General features: G+C 42.1%; 1 protein-coding gene across 1 annotated transcript; it reads right to left on the bottom strand.

The window, feature by feature from the left end:
- On the bottom strand, positions 1–25273 carry St6gal2 (ST6 beta-galactoside alpha-2,6-sialyltransferase 2). The gene is made up of 5 exons (XM_035452253.1): positions 24349–25273; positions 15578–15675; positions 11836–11937; positions 10299–10473; positions 1–272 (listed from the first exon to the last, which is right to left on the bottom strand). Exons 1-5 carry the CDS (start codon positions 25271–25273, stop codon positions 1–3), a joined length of 1572 nt encoding a protein of 523 aa, XP_035308144.1.
- Positions 25274–27600: the final 2327 nt, after the last annotated feature.

Raw genomic sequence — 27600 nt, 5'->3', positions numbered from 1 at the left:
TTAAGAGTATGTATTGTTGGGGCTGGTTACGGGGCATCGCAGCGCCCGGAAGCCTGGCAGTACCACCTTGCCCTTGTGATGCAAATCTGCTTGGGTGCCCATGTTCAGGCGTTGCACCAGGAGCTTTTCATAGAGCAGTGGGTGGTATGCGCCCAGGGTGCAGGCTGCATCGTAGTAGAGCTCGTGGTAGTGGCACAGCTCTGTCTGCCGGACAGATGGGATGTACTCATACACATGCACCTCTCGGCACATGGACATCATGATGAGGATTCCTGGTAAAGAAGGAAATGAACATACAGTGACTGAGCAACTCCAAGAACGGGGTGGGGGGGCTTTTCCGGGGGAGGGGTCATGGAGCTGTGGTGACTTCCAGGGGTGACTGTGGTGAGACACATGCTTTACATTTGAGGTGTTACAGCTTCTATTATGAAGGAAGTCTAATGAAGGAACGAATATAAACATATATTAACATATATAACATATATAACATATATAAACATATATAAACATATATCACATATCCAGTCACTTGTTCAGTTATTAATGCAGACCTAAAACTGACATACAAAGATAAAACTGACTTTGCTCCAGTGTGTGATTTATAACTTCCAGTTTACTCTCTTGTGCTACAGTCAACAAGCATATCCCCTAAAGGATTGTTATGTTCTGAAGAAACAAAGGCTATAAAAATATGATTATGAAACTTTTATTATATATATCAAATATAAACTGTTCCCCAAACAGTTCTAAAATAGAATCCTACAGTGGAACAGATCTACACAATGGTGTTAAGGTATAGATTTTAAGAATTCTATTCACAAAATTACATTTCTCAGTCACATGTGATGGGGTACACCTGTGGCCTGGGCTACTTTGGAGCAGGAGGATTGCTTGAGCCCAGGATTTAGAGAGAAACTTGGTCTCTCAGGAGTACACTGAGTTAAAATACAGCCTGAGTTACAACAATGGAAATAGTAAGTTATGGTTCTCATGAGGTTGTCATTACTGAAGCTGTTTTCAGTTTTAAGTGTTTCCAAGAGACAACTACAAAACCTCATCATTAAGTGATGCCACTCTTCACTCAGGCTAGGTTTTCCTCCCTCTCTCCTTCTTCCTTCCCCCTCCCTCCCTCCCTCCCTCCCTTTCATTCTGCACCACCATCATGAAGTGGTTTTTTTTTTTTTTGAGACAGAGCCTTAGGATCTTAGCCCAGGTTGACCTGAGAGCTTGAGATCTTCCTCCATTTGGCTGATGAAATTCTGGCATTAAAGGTGTGTGAATCCAAGTCTGGTTAACTTGAAACTTTAAAAGAAGTGTACTTAATCCATTATTTGAAAGTGTTATCCTTACTTATTGTGAACAAAATATAAAGTCATGCTGTTTTTGTCACATCTAATTTGTTCTGCAGAGGACTGTTCTACATGTCAGAGCAACAGCACTGGGTTCCCTTGTCCTCTAACTGAATCAGCAAGCTATGGTGTTGGATTATCACACAACTCTACTGTTGATGACTCATGAGGGAATCCACAGGCTCTAGAACACAGCTCCACTATACCACAGCAAAGGACACATGTAAAAGAGAAGCTCAGGGAAGCCAGACAAAAGCTATGCCACCTTCTTCCAGAAGCCACACAGGATGCTCTTCACTCCTCCAGCAGCGAGTGTGACACCCACTGAGGACTGAAGGGTTCCCCTGAAATTCATCCTTGAGATCTTCACACTCAGTTTGATGGTGACAGAGGGATTAGGTGAGGATGTTACAAAGGTTGATTGCTTATTAATGGCAAAGGTGGCTTATGGATCTCTCTCTGTATCATGTAATATACACAGCAAGAGGCAGGAAGGGAGGACATGAACTAGCTAGAACCTTCATCTGAACTTCTATCTGCCTTTGAACAGTGGGGAATACACTTGCTGAGGCTCAGGCCACAGAGACTATGTTGTTTCTGTTACAGTAAGCTGAGATGACGAAGGTAGCGTTGCATCTAAAATGCTAACAAGGGAAGCATGTTTGATGCTTGGCATTCAGGGATTGGGTGGGCGTGGGTCATAGCAGGCCTCTTCTTGTCATGTTCCAAAAAGAAAGCAAGAGTTGCGCATGTCCAGCACAGGCTCACAGGCTCAGAGAGTAGCACTCTAGGTGTAGAGGGGTGGAAACCTACTCCAAGACGGTGTTCCTAGGTAGTGGCCAAGGACAAACCTCACAAGGAGGCCCAAGAATGAGCAGCCATGCCTTCCTGGACAGTTTTTGTGTACAGATATCAGAGTTAAATTCAAATATCACTTTGTAACCATTTCTCTACACCAGACTGACATAGGAAATTCATATCCGGCTATGCTAAAAATGTTTATTGATCTTATTTTTAATTTCTTCTGAGAATTACATAAATTAAAGCATAATTTCTACAGAAAAAAAAAACAAATCAAAATCCAAGTTTCCTAGTTCACTTAGTACTACACAATTCTATAGGCATGAACTTTGAAAAATTACTTAGAGACCATTTCTGTTAATTAATTTTGTTTACCGACTACCAAATTTTAACTGCTTTTGTAACTAACAGAAGTCTTGCTGCTTTTGACTTGGAGCTGGACTTCTGAAAGACAGACGAGTACCTAAATGTTTTTGATGTGTTTCTCAAGCTAATCAAATGGGTATATAACCAGGTACTTAAAATCTTTAAACAAAATTCAACTCATGACTTTTTATTCAGCCAAGTTTTTTTCAGAAAACTCCTTAAGAGGGATTCATTTGAACAAAGTTATCACTGTGTTCTGGGAAGTTATGACTCAAGAGGCATCATTTGCCAAACTGTATGTTTTTGAATATATTATACGGCAGTGAAATTATCAAAGCAATTAAAAAGCACCTCAATTGGTCTTAATAAAACAGCATGTTATATGACTCAGCATGATAAGCAGATGGATAATTATTTGCTTTGAAAGCTGAACCAAAGGCAAAGTTGACCCTTTGTTCATATTTTATCAACCTCAGAATGAATGGGGTGTTATCTATAAAGCCTCATGGGTGTGCACACATTCACAATACACAGTGGGAGTCAGGAAGCCTTGTGGGCACACATACATATATGTGACACACTGTGGGAGTCAGAAAATGCCATTATATGTATGACACAATGTAGGAGTCAGGCAGCCCTGTGGACATGCATGCATGCATGCATGGGACACCATGGGACTCAGGTAAACACTTAGCATGATCAGAATTTGATTCAACAAAAATTATACTTCCTTCACCTGGCAGAATATTTAACATTGGCAAATTCTCCGTATAAACATCTTTCCAAAGAATAGCAATATGAGCTCTTGGTATAAACAGCAACTTGATAAGTAATAGCAGAAAAAATCAGTTGAAGTCACTTTTAATAAACACTTGGCCCTATGGAGTTAATTAGGAATTTCTGAGTATGTCCAGTAAGACTAGGAAGACACAGTCTAAATGGGTGCTGAGGCTTGGGACACTGAAACATGCCAGGCTAATGGAAATCTTGCAGCTGCTTTGTGAGTCTTTCCTTACATTTGATTATGAGATGGAACACTTAACAGGTCTACTGCTGATTCCTTCAAGAGAATAAGTGACTTTTAAAGTGAATTTACAGAAAATATCTGTGATTCAAAGTTGTTGGAAATAGGAACTTATATAATAAGAGACTAATTTAAGATGTAACTACCACATCGAAGAATAAAACACATGCAATAGTAATACCTGAAAGTCAGTTTTAGTTAATTTATAGTATGTCATTTGATTCATTATTTATAGAAAATGAGAAAAGTTATGATACATTTTATACCATCACAAATAAGGACTTAATTGGTTTGTTATTTTGCACTAATGTTCTCAATTCTCAACAGTATATCAGAAAAGTAGATCTTAAAATGCAATATAAAATGGAAAAAAGGAAGTTATGACTAATTTTCAAGAATGTAATTCTTGTGTATGTATTTAATACCCTGGAATTACAGTGTTTGCCTCTGCAAATTTTAGAAGTATTATTTACAATATCATCAGTAGAGGTTGCCTTTGATAAATGGATGCAGTGTTGGTGGTTTATATAGTGAAAAATGTTGGCAATAGGTTATTACTGTGAATTTTAGAAATATTACTTTTTATATAATAATAATAATAATAATAATAATAATAATAATAATAATAATAATAAAATTGGCAGTAGGACATTACAAACCAGCTCAGTGCCTAGTGTGCTAGACTTCTGGCCATAAGTTGCCCCTGAGATCAGGGAGGCTGGCCTTTCCTGGATTGTTTGGGCACTTTCTGTATACAACCAGCAGTGAGCCAGGCTTTATGACTCTCACTGAATACAACCACCCTCTCTAAAAAAGTAGTTAACCTCACATGGGCACAAGAGAAGCTGTAGGAATTCAAGGAAAGAATTCTCTACTCAGTCAGCCTGCAGCAGAATTAATGACCTCAGTGCATCAGGTTCTAAGATGCAATCGCTAGTATCTAAATAGGGATGAAAGAGAGAAATGGTAACAGATTAAAACACTGTCCAAAGAAATGGGTCATTTGGGGGTCATCTAAATGGTCCTGCTGCATCAGCTTAATTTATATCATTGTGTGGCTCGCATGTGTGAGAGTTCCATACTGTTTCTCTGGGGAGTCAGAATTCATACTACATCTCCAGAGCATCTTCTAGTATACCCTGCAGACAAAGACACAGACTCTGATTAGAAATACAACCAGGTGATGTATGCTCAGGATGGCCACCTAACCATAAGGCTTGGGACTTACAGAAGTAGCTTTAAGAAAGGAAAATGTATGCCACATACAGAATAGATTTGTAATGTGTTTAGTACGTGGCCAGAGCAATGGCTCTTTGACATAACTGCACCATGATATCAAATACTTTGAAACAATTAAAAAACTCAAAATAAAAAAGGCAAAAACTAGGGTATGTAACAGACTTTCTGGCCTTTGAATATCACAGGAAAGGAAAGGCTACTTTCACCTTGATTAGGCCTTTAATGAGGGAGCCCTCTATTTCCAGTTGGGAGTGTGGTATTATTTTACCTGGAGCAAGTTGTTGAATGAGGCAGAGCAGAGTTGGAGCTAAGAATGACAACTATTGAGTAGTTACTGTGCTTAGCCACATGAAAACTTCATTACAAAGAGTCTGTTTCATGTATAAAAAATTGGGGGCTAGAGCTAGTAAATTAGGACACTGATTTGATTCTGATCTCTGAAGAATTCAAGGTCTTAACCATAAAGTGACCCAGGAGGAGGTAAGCATCTGCCGGAGCTACATGTTACACTGACAGACCAACTAGAAGTTGAGAGATCTAGTCCCACCCATTCGTTCTCCCAGCATGTGCTGAATGTGTGCCGGGGCTATGGGAGCCCACTGGGGGCACACTTGTTACACTAAGATCTGGATGTGTTAGAGACATGAACTGGCATAAAATAAAATCAGAAAGATGGCTCTAGGAAGGGCGAGGAGAATTATTTGTTGTTTTCACAATGCTTAAACATTTAGTTAATAACGCTATTTACTTCCTTTTATAGAATCTATAAAATTACAGGAGATTCTTTTTTTTTTTTTAAAGAACTGCCAAGACACCCACAGCTAAACAGACTGAACTGGGATCCAGTTGCAGAGAGGGAAGAGTGTGAGCAAAGGGATCAAGACCAGGCTGGAGAAACCCACAGAAACAGCTGACCTGAACAAGGGGAGCTCATGGACCACAGACTGATAGCTGGGAAACCAGCATAGGACTGATCCAGACCCCCTGAATGTGGGTGTCAGTGAAGAGGCCTCAGAAATCTATGGGGCCTCTGGTAGTAGATCAATATTTATCCTTAGTAAACGAATGGACTTTGGAAACCCCCAGACACATGGTGGAGGGTCTAGACCCTGCTCCAAAAGTTATGACAGACTCTGAGGATCCCCCATGGAAGGTCTCACCCTACCTGGGGAGCAGAAAAGGGATGGGATAGGGAGTTAGTGGGGGGCAGGGGAGGACGGGAGGGACAAGGGAACTGGGAATGTCATGTAAAACAATCTTGTTTCTAATTCAAATAAAAAATTAACAAAAAGATTATTAAAATGTAAAGTACACACATATAAAAAGAATTAAACACATACTACACAAAAGAGAAAAAATAAATTTTAATAGAAAAAATGATTGAAAAACCTGATTTCTAAAAGTGTGTGTGTGTGTGTGTGTGTGTGTGTGTGTGTGTGTGTGTGTGTGTGTGTGTGTGTGTATGTATGTGTATCCCACACCACAGTGAAGGTCAAAGGACAATTTGCATTAGGTGGTTTTGTTTTTCCAGCATATGGGTCCTGGGACTCAAGAATTTATCAGGCTTGGTGTCAGGTGCCTTTACCCACTAAATTTTCTCGCTGACCCCAAAATACATTTTTTTCAAAAATCCATTTCATGAGTATGTTAGTCAAAGAAGCCTGGATACATTATTATTTTAAGTAATGACCATGACACCAAGTCAAAATAGATCCAGAATTATTTAGAAATGTTTTGAAAGATAATTTTCAGTTATTAATATGTAATTTGAGTTAATTTTTAATGTTTCAATGCAATAAATATTCATATTTTAAATAATGATTCTTCAAAATATTTTGACAGGCAGGGTTGTTACTTTGTAACATGGATCTGATGCTTAAAATCTAGAAAACATGATTTTACAGTACTCATCCAGAATTTTAGAGGACTAACAACATTATAAATATAAAAGTTTAATAAATATCTTATTAATATTAATGATATTAATGAATACAGTGGAAGCATAGTTTAATTCATTTACTATGAATATGTATTTATATTAACCATTACAACTCTTTTCATGTCTTCTAGTTCATTTATTATTATTATTTAAAGATTTATTTTTTTATATTTCAATGTACATGTGTTTGCCTGTGTGAGTTTATGTGCACTACAAGCATGCAGATGCCTGTGGAGGCCAGAAGAGAGCATCAGATCTCCTGGAACTGGAGTTATAGATGGTTGTGTGTTGTCATCCGGGTGCTGACAACAGAGCTCAGGTCCTCTGCAAGAGTAATGGGGACTCTCAACTGCTGAGCCATCTCGCTAGCCCCATTATTTATCATTTTAAAAGGATAATAAATGCTTAGCTTTGATGAAGTCAACATACATGTACTGCAAACTTCTGAAAGAGATAATTTCCCAACACTGAGGTGTGGAGAAGCTCTAACGGGTTTTCTTAAGTAGCTAAAGAGACCCCATTATTTCCAACTATACTATAATATGCTCAGCTGTAAATGAAGCATTTTTATTCCAAATGGATTCTACTGGAGAAGCTGATTGTGAGGGAATGTGCAGCTCCTAAAGCTGGGGTCGCCAGGCAGCCTGCACAGGAGCAGCTCTTCCAGACATCTCTTCCCTCTAACACTTTGCTGTCACTGAACTACCTGCCCCCTGGTGTGTAACCCGACCTAATATAATGAACATACATCCCACCGGATCTCTGTTCTTCTGGAGGATCCTGGTTTACACTGTTTCTATCATTTGTGGAGCCTATATATTTTATAGACACATGAAACTATGTATGAAAGCAAAAGAGAGACTTGGAGAAGGAAGGTACAAGCCATGGACTACAGTGGGGACATGAACTGATTGCAAGCGGGAGGATGAGAGTAAAACAGACTTCAAAGAAATACCATGTACAAGAAATATGTACCGATACAAACAGTAACATATATGGGTGTTTATGTTTGAAATTTCTTTGTTCATTTGTGAGTTAAAGAAAGGAACACAAGACTACAAATGCCATTAACATCTTGTAGGACCAGGATGTAAGACTTAATGCTACATCATTTCAAAAGATAAAGATGCATATTGTATTTTGCAGAACCCTGTATTATTTAAAGTAAACATAAATAAAAAATAATTATTCCACTTGTGTTTAATCATGGCCATAATTAAGTGATAATCAGGAAAGCAGGTTGGAATTCTGGCTCCTCTCACAGCATTCAAGCCTGTCACCTTATGGACACACCTATCAGTACAGAACCTTCGGACTAGGCTTTTGCAGTTCGCTGAAACTTTGATTTTTTTCTATGGGACTGAGAGTGGGGATCTGAATACACCAGAACCAGCATCAGTGCTTTGTGAGACTAAAAGAAACGGAAATCCCAACCTCCTCCACTTACTTGGAATCTTTGGTTTAAAAGGCTGCTGCAGCTAACCTCCAAACTGGCTCTCACTGGTTCCTACCTGCCAGTCACGCCTCTGCCCCCCTCTCACAGCAAGGGTACTGGCTTGTGTAATAGAAAGAATATAGCTAGGAGAAATGGGTGATTACAAGCTCTGGAGAGACTGTGAGCCAGAATCATCCAGACGATCCGTCCCCAGATCACTGACTTGCACAGGTCTGTGAGGTTATGCATACCAATCATTGTTTTCAGTTGCTGAGTTTTGCCTTGCAGAAATGGATTACTAATATAGGAAAGTCATGGAAGATGTGAGGCTTGCTAAGCGTTGAGAGTCTGTGAGCAAAAACTTGTTCATTTACCAAATACTGTCATCCCTCAGTGTCTGGGGAAGTGATGCAGCTTGGTCTCTACCCACATAGCACAGAGTGCCTGGTGGGAACCCATGTTTTCTTATCAATTTGCTGCCTTACTGTTTCTTTTCATTGGCAAAACTTAGCAGTGTTCTCCCACATGGCCCTGGGACAATGAAAAGACTCCCTATTAGTGCTGTCTAATATGGCAGCCACCAGGAGGCTGCCACAACTGAGTACCTGAAATAGGGCTGGTCAGCCTCCAAAACAGATGTTATTTGCTATTTAATTAGAATTAATTGAAATTTAAACAGTCACGTGCCTAACAGATGCTGCACGGAACAAAGGGAGTGCTGGAAAACTGCAGCTGCAGCTGGTCAGCTATCTACCCTACTTCACCCTTTAAAAGACTTCATTACTGCGTCTCATTGGAGGATATTGAGGGCCACGGCGTTAAGCAACCTAGGGTCCAATGTCTGCAGGTTGTAGATCCTCCTTTGTTGCAATGGCAATGAACTGTAGCTCGCCTCCTGAGACAAAGCCAACACTGGGCCTTTGAGAACCCCACATCCACAATGAACAGCCCCCAGGGGAGCTGCCCTTGTGGCCTGAGCTCCTCTTCAGTCTGGAAATTACCTTCCATGGCTATAACCATCTGACTGAGCCTTTCAAACTTTGAATCTCTAATAGTTATGTTTGGTCCTCCCTCCACCGTCAACTCTACTTTATAATTCTTGCCTTTATCAAATATGGTGATGATATGAAAACAGACTTTATTATGCTATCTAAGCACTGTTCTAACACATTTACTCTCTGCTGCTCTGCTGAAAAACCGGGTTAAATTTCCTTTCCTAAATCAACAGGACTTTAGAAAACTGTTATTGTACAAGCCGGGGATGGGCGGGGCGGGGTGGGGTCATGATGGAAACCACAGAGCTCCTGGGAGCTCATGGTCTCTGGACTAACAGTTAGGGCGCCTGCAAGGACCAGCCTAGGTCCTCTACATGTATGTGACAGTTGTGTAGCTTGGACTCGGTGTAAGGCTCCTAGCAGGGAGATCAGGACTGGTCCCTGGTGCTTAGCTGGCTTTTGGGAACCTGTTCCCCATGCTGGATTAATTTGCCCAGTCTTGATGCAGGAGAAGAGCTTGGTCCAGTGTCAACTTGACATGCAATGCTTTGTTCATGCCCATGGGAAACCTGCCCCTTTTTGAAAGGAGACAGAGGAGGAGTGAGGGAGCCAGAGGGGAGGAGGGAAGGGAAACTGTGTTCAGTATGTAAAATAAAATTTAAAAATGTTATTTAAATAAAACTATGAAAGAATTAGGGATTTCAAATGAAATTCTCTGAGGCATTACCTTAAAATAGTCACATCCTAAGGTTTTCCTGGGATTTTATACAAAATATTTCATATCACTATGGTGCTATAATCTACCCCAAGAGCTTCAGGCCTCACATGAGGATACTGTGTCCTTAATTTAAATGAAGCCATTGTTGTTTCTACAAGCCTCTGCTCTTCTGATGGAGACCCTGTGTGCAGACCAAGGAATACTATACATTAACTGAACTTAGGGTGACAAATAACTCAATACCTTTGGTTCAGTTACAGCCTCTCATCTTCCCCTATATGCCCTAGACAGGTAATATAAAAGAAATGGGGTGAAAAGCCTCAACATAAATGAAGAAATGGGGCAAGACCATAAACTTTGAGTATCAAAACATGGCTGAAAAACGCAATACAAGCAACTCACAACCAATTATCAACTTGTAAACACACCTACCAATGAATCCAGAAGATGGTGGGTTGGGCTGGATCTTCTCCCTCGTGTTCTCCTGGATAATGTCCCAAAGCTGCCATATGAATTTGGGGTGAAGAATGTAAAATGGCTGAGTTGGGTGTCTCCGGCGGTGCTGGATATATGGAGTGAAAAGGTTGTAATCTGGCTTCTTATACCACTAAAACCAAACAAAAACAACAGAAGGTCATGGCGTGAAAAGGAAACTCTGCTATGTAGTCTGGGAGCAGGGGACGTAGAGGACCATGGGCCAGCCCGGAGCTGGAGAGAGGGGAAGGATCCAGTTACCCAGGGAAGTACAATGAGAGATCATAGTTCTGGCCCCAGCAGGAATAATGCTTTATCTTGTAATTATTTCTTTTATTTTTGCGATTATAATGACATAATTTCCCTTTCCCTTTCCTCCCTCCAAACTCTCCCAAGGATGATTAATTCTTGATACAATGAAACCGGGGGCTAGATAAGAAGTGGCAGGCATTCTGTGGAAGAGATTAGAGAGTAAAACGGAGAGGCCCTGGGCCAGGGGTCTCCATGGTCAGCTGGAGGCAGTTACAGCACTGGGGCTGACAGGCATATTGTGTTCTACTCTGGCTTGATGAGACCTGCAGCAAGGTTTGGCTCACACTGCAGTGTGCTGGTCTCCTGGTACTCAAGCAGTGTGTTTTGAAAGCAGATTTTCTACATTTCACCCACATCTATCTTAAGAAAGCTCTACGTGCTGGGCATTGGTGGCACACGCCTTTAATCTCAGCACTTGGGAGGCAGAGGCAGGTGGATCTCTGTGAGTTCGAGGCCAGCTTGGTCTCCAGAGTGAGTGCCAGGATAGTCTCCAAAGCTACACAGAGAAACCCTGTCTCAAAAAACCAAACCAAAAGAAACAACCCCCCCAAAAAAAACCCAAAACCAAAAACAAAAAACAACAACAAATAAAGAAAGCTCTACACTCCCCATTTGGGTAAACCAAGTCATGACACTTGTTCATAACTAGCACATGACTATCATCCATTTTACAAGCTCACTGGCCTTTCATGCACAGTTCCATCTAACATGGCTAGTTTCTCCTTTAGGAAGATAACAGTTTGCAGTGAGGAAAAAAAAAAAAAACAACTTGCTTGTTATTCCATAAAATTTAACCCATTCAGAAAGAATGAGAACCATCCTTAAGAAAGTCAGTGACAGTATTTATTTAATTAACAATGAACAGTTTAGATTTGTTTTTGTCAACCACACCGAGTTTATTTCCAAAGACCTTGTTACCAACCTATCACTTTGGAACAACTGTCTATTTGATCAGCCTACTTTTTGTGTAACTACAACTTGCTCAACCTTTACATATGCTGTACTTTCTCTAGTCCTCAGAGAAAAGGCACCATAGCAGAAGGCAGCTATGCTGCTACTCCAAGTGGTACTGAAAGGTGTGTGGTACATGTGTGAGTTAGTGCCCATCACTGACCTGCTCTTATGGGAAATTAATCAGAGGCGCTGTCTGACTCATGGTCCAGGGCATCAAGGAAACACTCACCAGATTAAGATTAGCAGAATAAGGAGCTGGGTCCCAGGCCACCAGGATAACATCTTTATATAAAGAGCTGTCAATGAAGTGATGGCTGGGGTTGGCTAGGATCTGTAACACACAAGGGGAGGGAATAAAGCTCTTAATGATTAGTGTTTGCATCTTCAAAGTTACGTTTTTAAAACAAGTCACAATTAAAAAGCAGAATGAGAGCAAGACTCAGGTTTTATGTTTTCCTTTGGGAGAGGGCATAAGGCTGGCATCACGTGACAAAGCACATAAAGTACATTTAAAACACATTTGTTTGTTTGTTTTTAATAAAGCAAAAGCAAACCCATAGTCTTCTCCACTTTCATCAGGTCTGCACCGAATCTAGTGCTCCGGATGCCATCCCTTGCAAGACAAAGCTTCCCAGCTAATGCAGACTCCCAGCCTCCTCGTTACCTTTGATATGTGACACGTGACAGGGGTAGGTAAGGAACAGCCAGAATTGAGTTAGGAGGTGTCAGCTGTTGTCCCTCCTCCCAGGTCCTATCTCATTCTGGATGGATCCATCAATTTCACCTGCCATCCATCTTTTTCAAAAGCTATCAGGCACAGACATTAAGACCAACCACTGACAAATGGGACCTCATAAAACTGAAAATCTTCTGTACAGCAAATGGCACCATCGCCTGAGTAAAGCATCAGCCTAAAGAATGGGGAAAAAAATCTTTACCACTTATACATCTTACAGAAGGGTGATGTCTAGAACATACAAAGAACTAAAAACACACAGAAAACCATGAAAACAAGCCAGCCAATTAAAAATTGGGGCATGGAACTAAGCAGAGTACTCAAAAGAAGAAATACAAACAACTGAGAACATTTTTTTTAATGTTCAACATCCTTAGCTATAAGAGAAATGCAAGTTAAACTTATTTTGAGATTTCATCTTACCTCAGTAAGAATGGCTCAAATAGCATTTTAAAAAGTCAACAAACTCAAGCATGGGTGTGGGCAGATGGAGAATCTTATCAGCTGTTGATGGGATTGCAAATAGGTACAGATCTAGTCTTTAACGCACTGGGACATACACCCTAGGACTCTATACTACAGAGATATGTGGTCAGCCATGTTCATTGCAGCTGTCTTCATATGTCAGGAAGGAAGCAGCCTAGCTGTCCATCAACTAATGAATGAATAAGGAAAATAGAGTACACGTGCACAATGGTTTACTATTCAGCTGTTAAGAAAAAAAAATTGAAATAGGTAAATGGCTAGCACTGGAAATAATCATTCTTAGTGAGATACGGAAACCCAGAAGGACAAACATCATAGGTTCTCTCTCACATAAGAATGCTAGCTTTGATTCTTTAGATGTGGATTTTGAAACTGGAGTACCTAAAGAAGTCAGAAGAGATCATGGGGGATGGGTGAGAGAACACAGATGGCATGAAGCAGGTATGGGGAGGAATGGAGCCAGAAGTGAGGTGGAGGACAGAAAGGCAGGGTTAAAGAACCATATGTGTGTAGGGGATAACTAGGTGAAATCCCTTTGATATGTCTTACTGAAACCCACACTGCAGACGCTTCCTAAAATACAAATTACATATATAAAGACTTTAAATAGAGCTATCCTACAATGGAGGGGGGGCGCAATGTTTCTCCCAGACACTGCAGGCTATCATAAAAGAAGCCAAGTGCAAATGGGTTATAGACCCTCAAACATCTTAAATTATAGCCACTGTTCTTGATTGTCCTCTAGAAACTCATGGTAAGACCGTTGTACTGAGGAAACCACACACTTTTGTCAGAAGACATGAAGAAACCAGCTTGGCACTCACTGGAGGTTTCATCCCTACTAACTAGCTTTCACAGTGCTCTGGGGTGTTAGAATGCTACTGCATGCAGGTTATCAGTCTGACCCAGAGTTGAACCCTGGGAGTTAACAGTAACGGCTGGCCCAGCATAATATACCTATTAGTGCAATAGTGGCATGAAAGTCCTGGGAATAACAAAGGACTTTCTCACTGGATTTCAGGCCAACTCCATAAAATGGAACTCTTGCCTCATCCAATGAACCGGGTCATGGATTTATGATATGTAGGCCCTAGGGGAGAATCTGTTACTATTCTGCTAAATAGTATCAATCTGTTTCCTAGTACATGTGCGGTTATACCCATGGGTACACGCATCTTTCAACCCTGATCAGAGATGGTGATTAACACAGAGAAGAACTATGGCTGGTCAATATGTAGAGAATAGAAGACCTCAGAAAGCCCAGCACTAAATGAGGCATATATCACACCTCATCTCCCCAGGGTTCAGGGATCACTGTGGAAGAGGAGGTGAAAAGAGTGTAAGAGAGCCAGACACAGTGGACATCTACACTGAAACAGTGTTTCCCAGATAAAACAGCACAGTCACTCATTTGAACAGACAGCAGTTGTGACAGCATGCACAAAATTAAGCCAGACAAAGAAGGATGACAGAGAAGGGTGGTAGACAATTGAAGCCCCACCCTAGCCGAGGTGCCAAGAACAATTGACACTTTCTGAGAAGGGAGAGCCAGCTGTTTCAGGAATGTAGCTTCTGAAAGACCACTAAGGCTCCAAATGCCGGCCCTGCGTCTGTCCATACATCCTGCACTAAGTGGAATTTGTGGTTTATAAAGCAAAAAAGAAGACAATGCATGAAACTGGGAAGGAGCTGGAGGGTGGGCTCCATCTAAACACATTTCATGCACCTATAAAATTCTCAGTTGGTTAAACTTTTTCACCATTATGAAGATACTATTTTTTCCATCACATTTTAATGTTTCGGGAATGAGGATGTATCTTACAGGACACGTGTTTTGTAATTTGGTGAGGTTTATCATGTTCTGAGAATTTGCTAAATAAAATGTAGACCTTACTGCCAGTGACATCTATGAATTAAGAAAATATGGTAATTGTTTTTACTTCGCTGCAGGCTGCCTGGTGCAGTGAACCAAGCTGAGTGTTAATAGCATGTTCTGCAAGCAGCTCACCATAAATCATGTATCATCTCATTTTTCTATATATTTTGGAAATTAGAAATTGTGGTTTGTTCCGAGAATAATTTTTTCCCATAAATTTGAAAGACATTAAGAACATGAAGAAAAGGGGCATTTTCATTTCCCATTAAGCAACCTATTTTCATTTTTTCAAAATTTCAATGTCACAAATTGAAGTTTCAAAGATATCCTGAAAGTGCTTACGTTTCATGTGTTTTTGTTCCCTTTAGCTTTATCACCATCATTTCTGATGTGATTAATAGCATCTTGCACTTCACAATCTGAATCATAATCTATGACAGTGTTTCTCAAACTGTGGGCCACGACACCTTTGACAAACCTCTAACTCCAAAATTACCATTCCTAACAGTAGCAAGATTACAGTTAAAAAGTAACAATGAAGATAACTTTATGGCTGGGCATTACCATAACTCAAGGAACTGCATTAAAGAGTCACAGCTTTAGGAAGGGTGAGAACCATTGATACACACACACAAATAAAAATCATTTCTCTATGCTTAATCTGAGTTTTCTTTTGGTCTTTCTCATCTCTTTCTATTCAAATCACATCTAAATGCCCTCTCCTTGCATTTTTCGTCACTAATTCTTCATACTTAAAAGAGCCACAGAAATAACAGGGTATTGTGGTTATGGATAGCCATATTTCTGTTCACTCATCTATTTAAATGATTTGCCTGCAAAATATACCAGTGAAAAAAACTCCATCCATCTTACCTGGGAGTTAATGATGCGTACTGTGGTTTTATTTCCGACATCTTTCTCATAGCCACGTGTAGGGGCAGAATTAAATCTCAAAACTGCATCATGAGAATCTAAGGGCACATAAGTGACATTTTTTGTCTCTGTGAAATCACATAATCTAGGAAAAAAAGCATTAAAACAAATCTTGCAATATCTGAAACTAGAAACCACTAATAAAGTTTATATACACATACAGACATTTTTAGACAACTTGCTGCTGATTTAGGATAACATCTTGGCTAGGGACATTAACGTGGAATCTCAAAAGTCACATAGCACTAGGGCACACCAGTTGACACCAGCACACAGATAGTTACAAACGTGGCCCCAAGTTGGACTGCTGAGTAACTGTGACACCTTCCTTTTCTAAGTACACTCTATGATACTCATTACTGGCAAAGACATCTAATAATACATTCCTTGAGATATGTCCTCTTGTTTTAAATTATTGTGTGTATACTTATACATACACAAGGCCAGCTGATTACAAGTGACCACATTTTGCCTAAGTTACATTTATATGCCTGTTGTTTTCTTTATAGTACATACAAGTGTCATACTTTAGGCAATTATTCCCCTTCAAGCTTCACACGTGAAAGTTGGATGTTCTAAAGGAACAGGCAAAGACACTGGGAGCACGGAGGCAGCTCACCTAGGCTTCCTAGCCTGTAGACCTACAGTCACTAGGTCACCCATAGTAAGAACTGCATTAATATTGCTGTCTTCTCTCCCAGATTAAAAATTACCACCTTTCATTCTGCTCTAATGAAGGTTTAGGTTGAAAAGGAAAACAGTTTTGGTTTCCATGAAGCCTCATCTCCCACTGTGGATGTCAAGGTGTCCTTGCATTTAGAGAAACTACCAGTGCAACCAGTGGGCAAGGATTTTGTGCAAACAATAAGGGAATTTCTATGGTCACCTTTAGCTTTAAGAATCCCATGCATAGGGGCTGCAGAGATGGCTCAGTGGTTAGAAACAGCAGCTGCTCTTGCAGAGGGTCTGAGATAAATTCTCAGCACCTACATGGTGGCTCACAGTCACCTCTAACTACAGCTCTGGGGATCCAGCATCCCCTCTATCCTCTGTGAGTACTGCACTCACATGCAAGCACACACATAGACACACACATTAAAACAAAATAAAACAAAACACACAAACAGAATCCCATGCACATTCCAAGTTAAATTTGCAGTAAGCATAGTGACTGGTAGTATGAATGATGGGCAAACTCATAGATTTCTGACATGGCTACGAGTCACAAGGACATATACTTGTACTTACTCTGACCACAGTCTACACAAGGCCTTGTGACAGCCTGGTTTATAAAACAGGGCTCTGCTATACCTTTCTTGGAGTCTTCACTGTATACTCACTAAAGTGTAAAAGCCAGTGAGCATGCCCCACTAAAACAATGATTTTAAAAGATAGCTGCTTTTATTTACAAGTCCTGAGCACAATGAATACATAAGGAATACTTGGCCAGGACATTAAAAGAAAGAAAATAAAATACAGGGTTCTTTGGGAAAAAGTTTGGAGGAATTGACAAGCTATGGTCAGTAGGCTAAATGTGTTCTGCCTCATCTTTAGTAACTAAAGCTGTACAACAGTCATGCTTATTTGTGTAAGATCTAGCCTTGCACAACTGACTTCGAAACAGAGACTTGTGGCCCACAACACCTGAAATATTTACTACATGGCTCTTTAAAAAATTGTAAATCTCTAGATTTCAAGGAATCTAAGCTCTGTGTAGGCAATGCAAGCCTTTGAGGACTTTCATGGATTAAGCACTGCTTTGCAGTTTTTCAATGAACTGTTTTATTTATCTTTTAATTATACATTGAACAATAAAAATTGAAAAGTTTGAGCTATAAAAATTGTGTTATGCCAGGTGGTGGCGGCACACACCTTTAATCCCAGCACTCTGAGGCAGAGACAGGTGCATCTCTGTGAGTTCAAGGCCAGCCTGGTCTCCAGCGCGAGTGCCAGGATAGGCTCAAAAGCTACACAGAAACCCTGTCTCGAAAAACAAACAAAAAATGTGTTATACAGAGCAGAGCAGAAAGTCCATATTTTAATCTTGTCACCAGGACTTTTTACATACACACATGCACAAATGCTTGCACAAACAACAAGATGTAACTGAAAACTTAAAAAAAAAAAAGATGAGACTCTCTAAGTCTTTCAGAAGACTGAACATTCTTTGACAGTTTACCCACACTTGGTAAGTGGCGGTAGTTTGTTAAGAGTTGGTTGCATTGTGGCATCTCAAAAGCATGTCAATGAGGGTTTTTTGTGGGGGAGGGATCCAAATTAATTGCTGACAAACTATTTTTATTATGAAATACAAAGCAGGGTTCTTCTGGCACTCTGCTGTCTGTGCCCACCACTCAGGCTATCTTTCTTGTAGAAAGTAATGTATTTGTGTCTGAAATAATAAAGCTTCCAAAATCAAAAAAAATTTTAAATGAAAATGAATGGCTATAAGTCCAACAATCCAGCTAGCTTGCAATTTTATAATCTATTCCTTCTTGTTCTCATAATGGTGTTCAATGTTAATTTGAAAACAAGTTGGGCAATGATTCTAAATATTGTTATGTTCCACTATAAATTATCCACAGACCATACTAGTTAATATACCATGGATCTCATCAGTTTTCAAGTGTGGGAAGTTTCCAAGTTCTTGGTCCAAAGCTGCATTGTTTTTTTTAATCATTGCAACAAATGCTGTCAGTTATCTTTCTCAGAGTGACAGTCTCATTTAATTCCTTCCCGAGAAGGAATCTGCCAAGCGTCCAACTCTAAATAATTAAAGTGTATCTGTCAGTCATGTTATTTTCCAAACAAAAACTGTATTTCATGGCATGAATAGCTAGTTCATCCTCCAGCTCAATCCCACAGGGCCTTCCCATTGTACAGTGATAAGCTTAAGTGCCTCCTTCCGTTTACTTCTTTGTCCCGCAGGAGCTGAAAAACACCTGCACTCAAAGGGTCAAGACTTCATTGAGGCATTCATTTTGACTGTAGCATCACAGCCATTCACAGCGAACATGGCACTCTTTCGTTTTACTGTTATACTTAATGGTAAGGATACCATGGTGACTAGTGTTATGGGTATCCCACCCCAGATGGGTGCTCAGAAGCCAGCACTTTTATCCTTTGCTGCTTTTGTTTCATCAGTACAAATGTTAACGCTGAAAAAGAAAAGACTTGGGAGCATAAACAAAAACTGAGTTTACTTTGTAGAGCCTGAGAGGGTCCTGGAAACTGGAGATGAATCACAGATTTGAAGTGGCCATTTGAATGCTCACCCATCAAGAGAGAAGAGGGAGACACCAAGCCATTGGTGTACTAGGAGCTCAGAAGGATTCGGGGACAAGACTGGGGAATAACTGTGACACCAACTCCTCAACCACAGTTCTCCTAGGAAGCCTTGCTGCCCATCCATGTGACACAATCTCTGTATCTGATGAACTTACCCAGGGTCCTAAGCAGTAGGTGTGCTTCAAGTAAATTGGCTGTAATTCCAACTTAATCAAATCACCCTTCTAAATATCCAGGTATTTAAATGCTGGTTACCCCAGATGGACCAGTGCTTGGTATTTTACAAGGTCATAAGGCAGAAGACAGTGAATTTCTCTGGAAAGAGTGTGTTGGTCTCAAGAATCACAAAGTCACTTGTACAAAGGAGGCTGAGTGATGGAGTCTGTTGAACATGGTGGAAGCAATCAATGAACAGGACCAGGTGACAACAAACTGAAACCATCAACTGCCTGGCCCAAACTCCCTTGGCAAAGACACACCTGACTGCATGGCACTGCATCTTCAGAAGCTATGCCATTCATTTATATTCAGAGGAATGGAGCAGATCAGACAGTAAGCATGAGGTGAATGAAGTCAAGCTTCACTCCTAGAGAAGGCATTTCTGGGTTAGAGCAGAGTTGGGCTGACCTTACCATAGAGCCCATCAAGGAACAGCTAGGCATGCTAGAGGTCCTGGCACTAAGTCACCATCTAACCCTATCTCAGGCCCTGCATCCTCCCCTCTTCCTCCTCCTGACTTGTGCTGATCAGAAAATAAAAAACCAAACAGTCACAGCATGCAGCCTCCAGACACCAGCCAACGGCCTGCAGGGATAGGACTTGAATTACCTCTATCAATTCTCAATGTCTTGTCCCTCTCCTCTCCTCTCTGCCCATTACACTTGACTTCTCTCAGGTCCCCAAACCCAGGCTCACATGTGATGTCTCTAGAGTAAAACATCCACACTTAGGTTTCCTCACCCCAGACATTATTGCCCTCAATTCCTAGAGACCCAGACTGCAACTTCAATCCACGTTCTGCCCAGTGGATTCTAGATGCCTGTGTCCTATCTAGAAATGGAAATATATGTACCACACAGGGATGTTGGTTTCACAGCTGTTAAAATGTACTAGAATAGGCTTTTGTCTACAGTAAACACTCCCAACTGGCAATGCTACTGCAATAGGTAAATGGAGTCTGTCTGTGTAAGGGCCAGACTATCCCTGTACTGCCTTCCTCTCTTCCTATCCAGTATCTTTCCTTACTACTCCTGGCCCATGTACTCATTGAAGCTTTACTAGTCTTGTTGTGCTCAAATTTTAAACCCCCAAATCATCAAGAGACCTATTTCCATGCAAAAACAGTCTCTTATTGTTTAATGAGTTACGTGTCTTAACTTGGTTCCCATAGTGGTTTGAGCAAGAAGGACTCAAAGGGGCTGCAAAGTGGGAAATTTATTGGGAGGAGCAAGGGGAGTGTCTAGGGGTACGCACAGATTCAGGATTGGTGTGCTTCTGGGCTTGGGCTATCTGTCCTGTGTTGATTGGTCAGCTGGTTGCTATGACCTATAGTACTTCCCAGGGCAGTTCCAATGCTCTACATGTCACTGTTATGCCACTTTTACCATAAAGCATATTCAGAATCCAGAAAGCACGTCCAGAGCCCACCAGCTAACCTCTGATTGGTTTCTTGCCATGTGGAGGGTATCTGACCTCCTAGTGACTAGGGGCAGGCCTGGGAAGGTCAGTAGGCCAGAAACTCAGCACATTTTGCTGAGTAAGAGGCCTACATCCTGCTGGGTCTTTTCTGCAGTGTGTCATGGCTGCCAAAGCAGGGGGTTGGGTGAGGGTCTGATCCCTTCAGTCTCATACCCTGTGCTGGATCCTTTGTCTGGATCAGCTTCTGCAAAGCAGTCTTTCCTGACCTCCTCTCTGCCCACCAATAAGAAGTCCTCTGGGTGGGTTAGAGTTTTGCCATCATTTCTACTATGCCTGTCTACGTATTTCTTTACCTTTTTCCCATTCATAGGATACTGGAATTGTCTGTTTGTGGTCTGGATTCTTCCTAGGATTGTACAGATTTGAAATCTGTGCCTGTCACTTATTCATCTTTGGCCTAAGCCCGGGATCTGGTAGAGAAATGGTGATCACCAAGCATCTAATGATGGTTTAGTGACTACAGGGATTACTCTCTTGTCTTTTTAGGTGTAAGATTAAAGAACTTGCCAAATACAAGAACTGCTCTATAAATTACTATGGGTTCTGTCCCCAACATACCCTACTTCTTGCCTCCTGTCTCCCAGTTACATGGCAGTATTCAGTTGTTCAATAACACAGACCACACAGACCCTGGTCTTCCACATCTAGACTGTGATGTCTCCCCACAGTGCCTTTTTTATTTTCTGTAGTGTACTGCCGCAGAACTGTCAGAGATGACCAGCAAGTTGTCAGTTGTTGTATGGATGACAAGAGACTGTCTCAGAACTCCAGGAAGGAATGTTCCATGTTTCCAAAACAGCTCAGGTTACACATTCAAAGTTAAAGCATTTATTACCACTATACCTTTCTAATCCTCAACAACTGTTCCATAGGACTTAGTCTAACATAATTGGGCTGTTGGAGGAGGATTCAATGCCCACAAAACGAACACCTGAGGGAGCCAAAAGGTAGCCAAGCATCAAACAGACTTAACTGGGTCTACCTCTGGGAAAATAAAGGAATATAAAAGGGAAAATAAAAGGGAAAATAAAAGACCTTAGCCGGGGAGCTATTTTGGCAGATCTAAGGGTAGTCTATGGCATAGGACTGCCTTGGTCACAGTTTAAATTTTTTACTATGTCAACTTTTGGCAACTCTTTTTATCTTCACTTAGCCATTCTGGAGGGGGAAACTTGAGGTTAGATTCATTGTGCTCCCACATTTCAAGGTCCATGAAGAAATCTAAAATCTATTCCACAAGACTGGTTTTGCTCTGAGAGCCACTAATAACTGTGTGGATTTGCAATGTCAACTTCAGGTGAGCATAGTGGAGACAGACCAGCATTTGGCATGCACAGCATTGGTCCTACCATGCCAGCCTACAATGGTGAACAGTTTTCTGTTTATATGAACTGAGCAACACTATGTTTCTAAGACTTAAAATTACCAGGCATGAAATCTGAACCTAGACCAAACAAGACAAAAGCAACTAACCAGTCAAAGTAACACATAAACCCTCAAATTCCTTAAGCCTGTTCTTTATTTCATACTTTCACAATTCTAACCCTGAAACCTCACAGTTGAAATTAAATTTGGATACTAGAAACTAACAAATATGTAACAGTGGCCTTTCATCTTCCCCAGAAATATGGCTCTAAGTGACTTTCACATCCTCTTCCAAATTTTGAATAGAGTTTTAAAGGCACTAGTCATGATCCTTTATGCATGGAAAAATAAGGAGGGGGTGAAGATTTCTCATTGGTATGCAAGAGCCATTCAAACACTATGTATTTACGAGGCAGAGGTGTTTAAAACTAAACAAAACCAGAAATAAGTTACTGCCTGCTTCAAAGCATAATACTTAAATCCCCCTTCTGCATTATTAATATTGGTCCTTGGAAATGAGAAAGAGCTGTGTTGTTATTGCACCCTGGGGACCTCTAAACCGCTGTTCTTTCTTAATAAATTGCAGGCTGCTCTGCTCTGGGTTTTGCTACAAGCTTATGTGACGCATGGACAGTGTTATTATGAGCCTGATGTAATGGAGACATGGGGACCTCACACCACAAGGCCATATTTGTTGCCCTGGGTTTTTAACTTAAAAAAAAATCAGTCTCATTCCCAAGAAACAGCTGAGCTGAGGAAGTTTCTGAGTGTGCCATTCCAAGTTGGCTGCAGGACACCATCACTCTTCAAGGACACAAATCTGTTTAGAAGAATATGTCCAACAGTTGCTTCTCTGTAATGAAGATGCAATGGTCCCCTTGAATGTCACTTCCACACTAGTGACTTAGAGACTGTAGTGGCTGGTCTTTTGCATCAAGACTTGAGTTTGAGGCTATGTTTTAACCACATTTGTAGTCTCTGGCCAGTGGAGAACCAGTTGGGGGATACATACAAGCTATTGAAATGAATGAGTGATCTTAAGGGCCAAACAGCTTGCTTAGACAGCAATGGATTCAACCTGATCAGAGGGGTCCTAGAGGAAAGGGTTTAAAACTGACAGGGAGAGAAGAGCTGGGGAGGGGCAAGGAAGAACAGTAGATACCTTCTCTGGCAAAGAAGGATGGGGGAATGAATACTATCAGCCAAGAACTGAGAATTCTGTTGGTGAGCCCATGTCAGCCCATCTGTAGCAGGATCTAGACTCTGGGGTGGCAAAAATACTTACTTCAACCCTATACTCCTTGCCTTTCAACCAAGAGGTTCCAGTCCTGATATTCTACTTTAAGGTGACAGAAAGCTGTGGCAGTTGACACTACATGTCAACCTGGTTGTGGGTATGAGACATTGTAGTCACTTCGAGGTTTTCTTTTTAGAAAGGAGATTACTCTGCACACTGTACTGGGCCTCATTCAATCAGTTGAAGGCCCTAAGAACATACACAGAGGTATCCCAAAAGGCTCTGTCTCAAGAATGCAGCATAGAAGGGTTGGGGAGATGGCTCAGCAGTTAAAATCAGAGCATCAGTGTTCCGTTCCCAGAACCTACACAGCTGCTCTCACCCTTTCCTAAATCCAGGCCAGGAGATCTGGGGTTCTCTTCTGGCCCCCACTGACTCCAGGCATACACATAATAATAATAATAATAATAATAATAATAATAATAATAATAATAATAATAATAATAAAATTTCAAAGTATTGTTTTAAAGGAATGCACCATCAAAAAACTGTCTGTCCCACACCTGTTTGCAAGTCCTACAAACTTCACACTTGCAAGCTCAGCCAAATCCTGTAACTGTCCCTCCCTCTCGGTATTGATCCACAGAGACTGTCAGAAACCCGTGCTCTGCAAATACACGAGGTTTTGAGGACAGAGTGGCAACACAGAGGGCAGTCTGAGTGTGGTCATGTTGCTCATCATCCCGGAGAAGGACCCCACTATGCACACGGGCTGTACCCCAAAGATCGGGCTGAGAGAACAGTCCAGGACTAGAGCTCACATTTGTCTGGGAACTGTTTTCAGTAGCAGCCTAGGTCCCCTCAGAGCCCCTAGACTTGGGTTTAGTCCTTGAGAGTTGAGTATCATTTTTATCATTCACTTTAAGGCTGGCACCCTCCAGCATCCTTGACCTTCTCCTCCTCTCCCATATTCCCACCTGATGCCCTGGCCCCCTTTGTCGTCTGTTCACACAGACCACGGTGTGAGGGATGAAGGATGAAGCTTGTCCAGCATCCTGGGCGCGCATGCCCAGCCTGGAACTAGAAGTGCAAAAAACTCAGAAAGGAGCCCGGCGGGACCCACCAATTTCCTCCCCCAGGGAGGAGTTCAGGATGGCACCAGCGGACATGACGACTGCGCAGGTCCGCAGGCCGCGCGGGTGGAGCTGGCTCAGAGGCACGCCAGGTACCAGTGGCCTCCAGCCCAGCGCCGAGAAGGGTGGCTCTTTGCCGTCCAGCGTGCGCACGCGCACGCGTCTGCGAAGCTCGCACAGCAGCTCCGGGCCGGTGCGCCGGACCTCTCGCCGCCCCCGGAAGCGCACTCCATGCTTATTGAAGGACATGTAGTAACGCATGGCCTTCTGCAGGCGAGGGTTCAGCATCTTGGAGGACACGGTCCCCTTCCAGAGCCGGTACAGGAAGGCTCTGGACATGGAGGCCGACAGCATGTCGCCGTCGTAGGCGTCCTCAGGCACGCGGCTCCGTCTAGCACGGTGAAGCTTCTCCCTCTTGTGCTGGACGGGTCCTGCCCGCCTCGATGGCTCCCCTGGGGAGGGCAGCCCCAGGGCGCCCTGCGTGTGCCGGTGCCACCCTGGCTGGCCCGCAGCAAAAAAGTAGCTGTCTTCCTCTGGGTAGAAAGCACTTTGCGATTTCCTCCCAACCTGGGGTAGAAAAAACTCTTCCCCATTGTCAAAGCCATCTTGGGTTTGGTCCCATTTCTGTGGGTCCCCAGGCCCGCCGTGGAAGGGGCTGGCAGGGTGGCTGCCGGGCAGTGCTTTGCTTGCCTCCAAACTCCTGGGCAAGGAGGACTCCTGCAAAGCGCCCATGATGGCCCTCTGCTTGCCCTGCACAGGCAGGAGCCCACGGTTCTCCAGGAAGGAAAAGGAGCTGGGCACAGGTGAGGCAGGGTTGCTGTTGGTGAAGTAGATGAAAATGGCCAAGAAGAGGAGCCCCCAAACAAATATTCCAAAGAGCATTCGTTGTCGCCATTGCTTCAAGTGCGGTTTCATTGCAGACCTCTGGGGCCAGCACTTCACCTTGGAGTTCTAAAGCACAGCTAGGCGGGCAGACCCTGAAAAAGAAAAGAGCCCACTGTTAGCGTGGGAAACCTGCTCAGGCACCGCTGGGGCAGTATTTATGAAAAATCGACTGAAAGGGACATCAGACACTGCTCGCCTACCTTCACCCTTGACCTTTGCAAGGTCATGCCATCTCAGCAGAGCCTTGGGAGAGAAAGGGCTTTCCCCAAGGGCCTCTGGAGATGTCTGCCGTTCTAGGCTGAGCACTCTTGTGGGGAAGTTATGGCTGCACCTCCCCGCTGCGTCCAACACAGAATTCTAGTTACCAAACTAGAGGCAAGGTTGAAGAATGAGGCAATTGCCTGCTCCCAAATGCTAGCAATTCATCAACGTCTCAACTCATGTATTTTATAGGCGTCAATGGCAGGCATTTTCAAATTCTCCATGATGTACCTGGAACACGTCGGAAGTCCACCACTGGTGGTACAGGATAAAGCAATGGGAGTGACTGTGACTGAAGATAAACATTGTGCAGGGTGCCTGCTGACTTCAGTGCCCTCAAGAATTGCCCTGCCCTTCTGCAACCGAGACTGAGCCACCAGGACCACAAAGCCAACCTAGAAGAAATGCCAGCAGTTTGTCTGGCTGTTTTCCAGGCCCTGGGCTTAGCACTTGTCCTGAATGACCTTTTCAGTTTTAAATAAGACAGAAAGCACTGCCATATCCATATCCAAGAATTAGAAACAGGGGATGATGGCTCAGTGGTTAAGAGCACTGGTTGCTCTTTTGGAGGTCCTGAGTTCAATTCCCAGAAACCACAGGGTGGCTTATAACCATCTGTAGTGGGATCTGATGCCCTCTTCTGGCATAAAAAGAATACATGCAGTTAGAGTATTTATATACATAAAAGAAATACTTGAAAAAGAGAACTAGAAACAGGTCCAGAGAGATAAACCAACATGCTCAATAACAGGTATAGCAAGGAATGTTATGTACAAACTCATCTTGGTTCGAAGGGCTCACTAAACTTTGAAACCATGTGCCCATACCAAGGAAAGTTGTATTTTATAAATTTAGCTTTTTGTCTATCTGTGGTAAAGGATCATTGTTGCCCAAATTGCCACTCGCTGCTATACTTTTGTATTTCCTTCTGGACCAGAATGCCATGGCCATGCCAATTACTGTCAGCTTCTAAGTGCTTACTCATTATGTGTCCACACATTTCACTAGGAAGTAATAATGGACAGTTTTTACAGTGCAGTCTGGAGCCATGTTTTGAGTGTCATCTCTTATGTTACTTGACTGTCCATTAAGGAAATAGTCCATCACTGTTTCAAGTTATAATGTCCAACAAAAAGGTCCAGAAGCCTTTTCTAGTATTTTAAGGAGCCCGTGGAAACTATGCTTAGTAACAATTGTTCTATTTCCACTAAAACTGTGTGCATTGAAATGTCATTCCATCACTACCTAGAGTTGGTGCTGACTCTGCAAGTTGGGGTCCATATCCATAAAACTTGCCTCACTTCGGATACCAGACCATGCCTCTAATGGTTCAGCTATCAGGTGGGAAGTCCCCACAATACCCACTAAGTGTGATAATTTGCTAGAATGACCCAAAACCAAGCAAAATGGTATCAGTAATTATTTTAGTTTTATATACACACTGCCCACAAGGTGACAGATACATGGATATATACATGGATATATCCAATCTTTACCAGACAGAGAACTCCACTGAACCTCAGTGCCAGCATCTTATCGAGGTTGGATTATATGGGAGTGACTAGGTGAATTACCAGTCTTGAGAGCAAACTCAATCCACAGCTTTCCTTTCTTTTCGAGAGGTTAGCACCAAGTGCCAAGCTCCAACCCAGAAATTTCACATTGCTAGTCTTTCTGAAGCCCCCTACCGTAGAGCTTTGCAGGGGCCTGTGACTAGCTTCTTTAGTATAATGAGCACAATCCTATCACAGGATATTTAAAAAATTGAAATAGGGTTTCAGAAAGAATCCTACAACAAAGACAAGAGGAGTCCTCCAGTGTTCACCTTACCCCAAGGCTACAGGTGAGGTTTTGAAAGCCTGACTTCCTGCCTCTGACTGGGAATGACTTCACTGCTCTGAGCAGCGTTTGGGTGAGTAACAGCAGAAAGATAACAACATTTCATTATTAGCCTGTGAGAACATTTTTATAACCTACAGATAAAGGTGAGGTGTGTGCAGAGCCAGGGGTATAAAATAAGAAAAACAGCTTTGGGCTGTTGGGAAGAAGCCAGACACCTCTGGCCCCAAGGGCCATGCCCCACCATACTACAAGCA

This window comes from Cricetulus griseus, assembly GCF_003668045.3.
Source record: "Cricetulus griseus strain 17A/GY chromosome 1 unlocalized genomic scaffold, alternate assembly CriGri-PICRH-1.0 chr1_1, whole genome shotgun sequence".
Taxonomy (NCBI): domain Eukaryota; kingdom Metazoa; phylum Chordata; class Mammalia; order Rodentia; family Cricetidae; genus Cricetulus; species Cricetulus griseus.
Note: the sequence above shows the minus strand (reverse complement) of the source record. Positions and strands in the feature narration are given on the sequence as shown.

Bases quoted from the DNA above. Each gene is read 5' to 3' on its own strand.
- St6gal2 (XM_035452253.1), bottom strand. From the start codon at position 25,273: ATGAAACCGCACTTGAAGCAATGGCGACAACGAATGCTCTTTGGAATA. The intron at 15,676-24,348 runs GTGGGTCCCGCC...ATGTGCCCTTAG, and splicing joins CTCCCTGGGGGAGGAAATTG to ATTCTCATGATGCAGTTTTG. The intron at 10,474-11,835 runs GTGAGTGTTTCC...GTTTGGTTTTAG, and splicing joins ATTCTGCTAATCTTAATCTG to TGGTATAAGAAGCCAGATTA.